The sequence below is a fragment of the Oryx dammah genome, unplaced genomic scaffold (genome assembly GCF_014754425.2).
Source record: "Oryx dammah isolate SB20612 unplaced genomic scaffold, SCBI_Odam_1.1 HiC_scaffold_23, whole genome shotgun sequence".
Lineage (NCBI taxonomy): Eukaryota > Metazoa > Chordata > Mammalia > Artiodactyla > Bovidae > Oryx > Oryx dammah.
This window is the reverse complement of record NW_024070207.1, coordinates 127,156,503-127,165,469: the sequence shown is the minus strand read 5'-3', so window position 1 is coordinate 127,165,469 and position 8,967 is coordinate 127,156,503. Positions and strand designations below refer to the sequence as shown.

Here is an 8,967-nt window from a genome sequence, read left to right as displayed (position 1 = left end):
TGCTGGTTGGATGGATGGTAGATGGATGGATGATGGATGGATGGTAGGTGGACGATGGATATTGGATGGATGGATGAACAGTGAATCCATAGATGGTTGGGTGGATGAATAGTGGATACTGACTGGCTGGCTGAAGGGGTGAGTGGGTCAGTGGGTGAGTGACTGGATGCATGAATGAATGGTGGATGGTGAATGAGTGGATGTTGGATGTTGGATGGATGAGACGCAGAGGAAGAAAGTTGAAATATATGGTAGGTAACAGAAAAATGCATGGTTGTGCACACACACAGCAAACACCACCACACACCCACACCCATACCCACACACACACACCATACTATTGATAAAGATTTTCATCTTACATGGCAGTAATAAAATTGCATCTGAATGTTTCTCATTGGACATTCCCATTGATTTTATTCTCTTGATAGGAAATGAATCCTTCTCCCCTTTCCTTTGATGAGCTTGGGTCTATGTAGGTCATCAGACAAATCATGGAATATCTCATGGGAGCAAAATGACCCTTCTCTTCCTTCCCACATCTTGTCATAAAGCCACCATCACTGTTTCTCTTGTGTGAGGCACTCACTAATTCACTGATGCACTTCACATTTTATAAGAAATGTTTCAGTTCAGTTCAGTTCAGTTGCTCAGTCATGTCCGACTCTTTGCGACCCCATGAATCACAGCATGCCAGGCCTCCCTGTCCATCACCAACTCCCAGAGTTCACTCAAACTCAAGTCCATCGAGTCAATGATGCCATCCAGCCATCTCATCCTCTGTCGTCCCCTTCTTCTCCTGCCCCCAATCCCTCCCAGCATCAAGGTCTTTTCCAATGAGTCAGCTCTTTGCATCAGGTGGCCAAAGTATTGGAGTTTCAGCTTCAGCATCAGTCCTTCCAATGAACACCCAGGACCGATCTCCTTTAGGATGGACTGGTTGGATCTCCTTGCAGTCCAAGGGACTCTCAAGAGTCTTCTCCAACACCACAGTTCAAAAGCATCAATTCTTCGGTGTTCAGCTTTCTTCACAGTCCAACTCTCACATCCATACATGACCACAGGAAAAACTATAGCCTTGACTAGATGGGCCTTTGTTGGCAAAGTAATATCTCTGCTTTTCAACACGCCATCTAGGTTGGTCATAACTTTCCTTCCAAGGAGTAGGCATCTTTTAATTTCATGGCTGCAGTCACCATCTGCAGTGATTTTGGAGTCCAAAAAAATAAAGTCTGACACTGCTTCCACTGTTTCCCCATCTATTTCCCATGAAGTGATGGGACCAGATGCCATGATCTTCATTTTCTGAATGTGGAGCTTTAAGCCAACTTTTTCACTCTCCTCTTTCACTTTCATCAAGAGGCTTTTTAGTTCCTATTCACTTTCTGCCATAAGGGCGGTGTCATCTGCATATCTGAGGTTATTGATATTTCTCCCAGCAATCTTGATTCCAGCTTGTGCTTCTTTCAGCCCAGTGTTTCTCATGATGTGCTCTGCATATAAGTTAAATAAGCAGGGTGACAATATACAGTCTTGACATACTCCTTTTCCTATTTGGAACCAGTCTGTTGTTCCATGTCCAGTTCTAACCGTTGCTTCCTGACCTGCATACAGGTTTCTCAAGAGGCAGGTCAGGTGGTCTGGTATTCTCATCTCTTTCAGAATTTTCCACAGTTTATTGTGATCCACAGAGTCAAAGGCTTTGGCATAGTCAATAAGGCAGAAATAGATGTTTTTCTGGAACTCTCTTCCCTTTTCCATGATCCAGCAGATGTAAAGCAGTACTGTAATCAATAAAGACTTTGAAAGTGGTCCATGTCCAAAACGGGCTTCGCAGGTGTCCCTAGTGGTAAAGAACCCACCTGCCGGTTCAGGAGACATAAGAGATGTGGGCTCGATCCCTGGGTCAGGAAGATCCCCTGGAAGAGAGCACAGCAACCCACTCTGGTGTTGTGGGCTCGATCCCTGGGTCAGGAAGATCCCCTGGAAGAGGGCACAGCAACCCCCTCTGGTGTTCTTGCCTGGAGAATCCCATGGACAGAGGAGCCTGGTGAGTTACGGTCCACGGGGTCACAAAGGGCTGGACATGACTTAGGGATTACATGTCAAAAAAAAAAAGAAAGAAAAGAGAATATTAAAAAAATAAAAATAAAAACACCTGTCCCAGAAAAACATTGGTGTTTTCTTCTGTAGTTTTTTTCTCCTGCCTTTGAAGTATATTACTGGGGCTTCCTTAGTGGCTAAGTGGTAATCCGCCTGCTAGTGAGGGAGATTTAAGAGACCCAGGTTCCATCCCTGGGTTGGGAAGATCCCCTGAGGAAGGAAATGACATCCCGCTCCAGTATCCTTGCCTGGAGAATCCCATGGACAGAGGAGCCTGGTGGGCTACGGTCCACGGGGTCGCAAAGAGTTGGACACAACTTAATGAAGGATTCAAGGTGTTGGTCTTGGGGCTTTTTTTTTCCAGTCCCCAAATCGCCTCTTGTTTTCTGGTGGCCTGAGTACTTCCTACCCTAGACCGTTTAGGGAAAAGGAGGTGAACGGGATTGAACAGATGTATCTTCATGATCGAGCAGAGAGGCCCTACAGGGTGTCAGCCCACAGGCGTCCAAAGCTGAGCTGGGCACGGGGGGCGGGGAGGGGGGCTTCCGCTGGCTCTAAACTCGCTGCCCCTGTGGTCTGCGCCCTCAGGCAAGTGGCACCTGGGCATCAGCTGCCACGACCGCGGCGACTTCTGCCACCACCCGACCAGCCACGGCTTCGACTACTTCCACGGGCTGCCCCTGACCAACCTGCGGGACTGCAAGCCGGGCGAGGGCACCGTGTTCACCCGGGCCTTCCGGCTGCTGGTGTTCATGCCCCTGCAGCTCATCGCCGTGGCCCTGCTGACCCTGGCCGTGCTCAAGTGGCTGGGGCTCTTCCGGGCGCCCCCCTGCGTCTTCCTTTTCCTCTTCCTCCTGGCCGCTCTACTCCTCGGCCTCCTGCTCGGCTTCCTGCACTACTTCCGGCCGCTCAACTGCTTCCTGATGCGGAACCGCGACGTTACGCAGCAGCCCATGTCCTACGACAACCTCACGCAGAGGCTCACGGCGGACGCCGCCCGCTTCTTACGTCGGTGGGTCACCTCTCCCGGCCCGACGGTGCCTGGAACGCGTGGACGGTGCCATCTCCGGGGTCTGGGCGGAGGTAGAGGGGATGGGGGACCGCACTGCTCAGCGAGCCACGTTTGCAAACTTCTGTGCTTGGGGGGATGCACGTGGAAAATGAGATGGCGTGCTTTGCAGAGGTGTGTGTTGGGAGCAAGGGGAAGAGACCCTGATGCTGGGCAAGATAGAAGGCGGGAGGAGGAGGGGACGATGGTGATGGACACGGGAGCCTGGCATGCTGCAGTCCATGGGGTCGCAAAGAGTCGGATGCAACTGAGCAACTGAACTGAACTGACCTAGGCGGGTCTTGGGAATTGCAATGCTGTGGGCTCGCTCCGCCCAGTCACTTTGCCAGGTCCCCCCGCCCCCCACATTCTGTGCAAATGAGTGTGTGTGTGTGTGTGTGTGTGTGTGTGTGTGTGTGTGTGCGCGCGCGCGCGCTAAGTAACTTCAGGCGAGTTATTAACCACTGACCTTCAGGGAACGCCCCCTACAGGTTTCTCCTCTTGTTAAGCTGCCTGAAAAAGAAAGTGGAAGTGTGTTAGTTGCTCAGTTGTGTCCAACTCTTTGGGGGAAGATTCCCCTGGAGGAGGGCATGGCCATCCGCTCCAGTATTCCTGCCTGGAGAATCCCATGGACAGCGGAGCCTGGCGGGCTACAGTCCACGGGGTCGCAAAGAGTTGGACACGACTGAGTGACTAACACACATATCCGACTCTTTGCGACTCCCTGGCTACGTTTTTCTAGAAGGCAGCAAAAGCTTTTGAACTTTGGAAGACGTGCGCTTTACACCATCATCCGATAAGAGGTCACACGCAGATGTTTAGCTGAAACCTTTCCCGAAAGGAATTACTGCTTCTCAGAGGGATTGCTTCTGATGCTTTCTACCTGATTCTGTTTTCATTTTCTCAAAAAATAATCTGGTTGTGACACTAAATTGACATCGTGACTCAGCGAGGAGTGCCAGTCTGCATGGCTGACAAAGCTCTTATTATCTCCTGGGAAGGAGTTAACCTCACACTACTAAGTTACACTTAATAAGTGTAACCTTACACTAAGTATAACCTTACACTTTTAAGTAAGTAATAGTAGTGTAAGTATAACCTTACACTATTAAGTTTAACCTCCTGGGTTAACCTTACTGTTTTATAAATAAGAGAAAGGCTGTTCTGAAGTAGAAGGGTACTCTGTGGATGTCAGACCTACACATTTCAGCCAAAATACAACAGACTCGTGCTCGAAAATCTTGCTGAAACAGCGAAACCTTCTTATGTTCGTCTCCACTCATCAGAAATCTCTCAGAAACCTGCCAGGGGGAGATGAATATGCCCCTTTTAAATGACAGGGTTCAGGAATGACACTCAACTTCCAGGGCAAGTCAGTCTTTTGCAGCAGGTGGTATTTTGACACAGATGATTGAAACTATATGATATGTGAATATTCATACGATTAGAAGGAATTTTAATGGATTCCTCAGTGTATGATCTTGAGAGGGGATCCAAAAACATTTGATTAGCCCGAGGGTATTGAACCTCAGACAGTTTCTCTTTTTAAACTTTTAAATTTTTATTTATTTTTAAATTGAAGTAGCGTTGATGTACAATGTTGTGTTAGTTTCAGGGGTACGGCAAAGTGATGCAGTTTGGTCTGTAACATACAGATAGATAATACTTTCCAGATTCTTTTCCATTATAGGTTTATTATAATTGAATATAATTACCTGTGCTGTGGGCAGCAGGTCCTTGTTGACTATCTATTTCATATATAGTAGTGTGTGTATCTGTTAATCCCAAACTCCTAATTTTTACCCCCTCCACTGTCCCCTTTGGTAACCAGTCATACATTTGTTTTCTATGTCCATCAGGCTATTTCTCTTCTGTAAATAAGTTCACTTGCACTGGTTTTTTTTTTTTTTAGATTTCACAAGTGATATCATATGGTATTTGTCTTTCTCTGTGTGACTTAACTTCACTATGTGTGACCATCTCTAGCTCCATCCCTGTTGCTACTAATGGCATTATCTCCGTCTTTTTTATGGCTGAGTAATATTCCATATTCTTTACCAATTCCTCTGCTGGTGGACATTCACATCGTTTCCATATCTTGGCTTTTCTAAATAGCACTGTTATAAAGATTAAGGTGTATATATCTTTTCTAGTGATGGGTTTGTCCAGAAAACCAGGCCCAGAAATGGGATTTCTGGATCATGTGATAGTTTTATTTTTTAAATTTTTTAAAGGAATTTTCATATTGTTCTCCATAGTGGCTGCACAAATTCACCTTCCCACCAAAAGTGTAGGAGGGTTGTCTTTCTGCATACCCTCTTCTACATTTATTATACTTTTTGTTGTCTGTTTAAGTTTTTGCCATGCTGCACAGCATGTGGGACGTAAATTTCCCGACTGGGGATCAAACCCACGCCTCCTGCATAGGAAGCACAGAGTCTTAACCACTAGATCACCCCGGAAGTCCCTATTTGTAGACTTTCTGATGCTGGCTGTTCTGACTGGTGTCAGCTAGTACCTCATTGCAGATTGAATTTGCATTTCTGTAATACTTGGCTGTCCAACCAGTTTTTCTTGATTTTACTCAGGTTTCTGCAATTTTCTTTCAGAACTAGATGTTTAGGATATTCTAGCAATATGGCACCCCACTCCAGTACTCTTGCCTGGAGAATCCCATGGACGAAGGAGCCTGGTGGGCTGCAGTCCATGGGGTCGCTGGGAGGCGGGCACGACTGAGCGACTTCACTTTCACTTTTCACTTGCATGCATTGGAGAAGGAAATGGCAACCCACTCCAGTGTTCTTGCCTGGAGAATCCCAGGGATGGGGGAGCCTGGTGGGCTGCCGTCTATGGGGTTGCACACTCTGACATGACTGAGGCAACTTAGCAGCAGCAGCAGCAGCAATATTATAGTTGGTGGTTGTGGTTACTGAGTTATTTTTAAAGGGTTTGTCTTCAAAGGGGTGATTCCTATGCATCAGGTGGGCCAAAAAGTTCACCTGGAGTTTTCTGTGACATCTTAGGCTTCCCTGATGGCTCAGTTGGTAAAGAATCTGCCTGCAATGCAGGAGACCCCAGTTCGATTCCTGGGTCGGGAAGATCTGCTGGAGAACGGAGAGGCAACCCACTCCACTATTCTTGGGCTTCCCTGGTAGCTCAGCTGGTAAAGACTCTACCTGCAATGCAGGAGACCTGGGTTCAGTCCCTGGGTTGGGAAGATCCCCTGGAGGAGGGAAAGGCTACCCACTCCAGTATTCTGGCCTGGAGAATCCCATGCACTGTGAAGTGACATCTTAATGAAAAACCCAAATGAACTTTTTGGGCAACCCAGGAAATGCCTGTTGCCTGTGTTGGAGCAATATATAAGTGGTCAATATTAGTTAAAACACTACCACGTGTGTGCCACAGCGCCCTTCATAAGGCACTTGTCGCGTGCATTATCTGAAGACTGAAAGATTTAAAAAGCATCTAGGTTAGCTGCTTTCTCATTTTTTTTTTTTTGTTTTTTTTTAATTTATTTTTTCTCTCTGAGCTGTTCTCATTAAAAACTTTTAAAATTAATTTTGAAATATAGTTGATGTACAATATTACGCTAAATTTCAGGTATACGACATGGTGATTTGCCACTTAAATACATTACGAAACGACCATAATAAGTCTAGTAAATATATATCCCAATAAAAGTTATCATTGCATTAAAAAAGAAGCATCTAGGTAAAACTATTTTTGGGGTAACATAGTTCTAGTAGAGAAGATACCTGATTTGCTGAATTGTTGTACTTAAGGATCTTGACAGAATCGCCTTAATATGGCACCAGAGAACCATAATGAGTGGTGACGCTGCCACATTTATAAAAAGTTTTTTCAAGCATCTGAAGGCACATAAATGTGTTATCTCTTTGACCAGAATATCCTGACAAATGTAGGCAGCTCTGAGTACCGTTATGGGGCTTCTTTGTTGGCTCAATGGTAAAGAATCTGCCTGCAATGTGGGAGACGTGGGTTCAATCCCTGGGTCAGGAAGATCCCCTGGAGAAGGAAATGGGAGCCCACTCCAGTATTCTTGCCTGGAGAATCCCGTGGATGGAGGAGTGTGGGGGGCTGCAGTCCCTGGGGTTGCAAAGGACAGGACACAACAACAACAACTGAACAACAGCAACCGCCTTTATGAGACGTAGATTCAGGCCTGGTCAGTAACAGAAGTACTGAGGAGTACTGGAGTGGGTTAGCCGTTTCCTTCTCCAGGGGTGCTTCCTGACCCAGGGATCAAACTCAGTCAAACCTGTAAACTCTATGTCTCCTGCTTGGGCAAGTGGATTCCCTACCACTGAGCCACCAGGTAAGTCCAAAACACTATAATTAACAAGCAATCCTCCTTGCTCTGACAGGCAGGAATGACTTGTAGATTTCTTAGAGATCCTTAACTCTGCTTTTGTGCCCTGAAGAAGGGTCCTTCGGTCATCGTAGCTTTCTCCCTGCTCATTACTCTGTCCCGTGCTTTATAAAATAGATCCAGGTTGGGTGCCCACCTAGGGGCACGTTCAGGTTTTAACAGATACTGGTTAGTTACACATCAGTTACTGTGCATATACACATATTCTTGGGCACATTTCATACCCATTACCTCTTTTTTCTAATTTTAATTTTTTTATTTTTGGCTGAACCAGGTCTTAGCTGAGGCATGTAGCATCTTCGATCTTTAGTTGGGGCATTTGGATCTTTAGTTGAGTCATGCAAACTCTTAGTTGCAGCGTGTGGGATATAGTTTCCTGACCAGGGATCAAACCCAGGCGCCCTGCCATTGGAAATGCAGAGTGTTACTGGACCACCAGGGGATTTCCTGCCCTCCCCACCCCCACCCTGCCTTACATGGTACAAAAGGACCCTGGGAGATGAGGGTTGGGGTGTCTTCTTGTGAAGGAATCTGAGGCTCAGAAGTTGAGAGTGATATCCACAGCCCCACAAGTACACAGTACCTAGTGGATTAAAGCCCACATCTGACTCTGAGGGCTCTCCCAAGTGGCCTGTAACAAGCTTGATGCCTTCTCTGCTTCTGCACTGACTGCAGACTTTCAAACCAAGTCTGAGTGTGGATTATTTGGAAGAAGGTTAGGGAGTTCAGCACCCCTGCTCCAAATGTATGAGGCCAGGTTCCAGTCCCCCAAAGGGGAACACACCTGGGAATTCTTAGATAAGCTCATGTCTATAGTATAGCCCTTAGGGCCTCCCAGGTGGCGCTAGTGGTAAAGAACCTCCCTGCCAGTGCAGCAGGAGTTTGCAGGTTCAATCCCTGGGTTGGGAAGATCCCCTGGAGGAGGGCATGGCAACCCACTCCAGTATTCTAGCCTGGAGAATCCCATGGACAGAGGAGCCTGGTGGGCTATAGTCCATGGGGTTGCAAAGAGTCGGACAGAAGTGAAGCAACTTAGCACAGCACAGATATCTATATATGGAGAGACATAAATCATCTGTCAGACAGACAGAAATCTCAGACATATAAAAATCTCAGATATATCTATATATATAGAAATATCTATATATCCGTCTCTTTATATATGTTTTATGAAACACAAGACATATCCGAAAATGAGCTTCACTGAAAACACTTAGTATATATTTTACTTCTTGCTATATACTTTAAATATATATATATGTATAAAGTCAGAAGTAAAATACATACTAACCATTTTCATTGATTTTATATATATATATTTGAAGTGTATAATGAGAAGTAAAATGCATGCTAACCATTTCATTGATTATATATATGTATCTTTAAAGTGTATAATGAGAAGTAAAATACATGCTAACCATTT

At 45.9% G+C, this 8,967-nt stretch overlaps 1 protein-coding gene across 1 annotated transcript in view; it reads left to right on the top strand.

The window, feature by feature from the left end:
* STS (steroid sulfatase) overlaps window positions 1–8,967 on the top strand; it is a 95,426-nt gene that overhangs the window by 6,021 nt on the left and 80,438 nt on the right. The window contains exon 5 of the mRNA XM_040265373.1: window positions 2,692–3,115. Coding sequence (XP_040121307.1) covers window positions 2,692–3,115 — 424 coding nt within the window. The remainder of the gene's footprint in view (window positions 1–2,691; window positions 3,116–8,967) is intronic.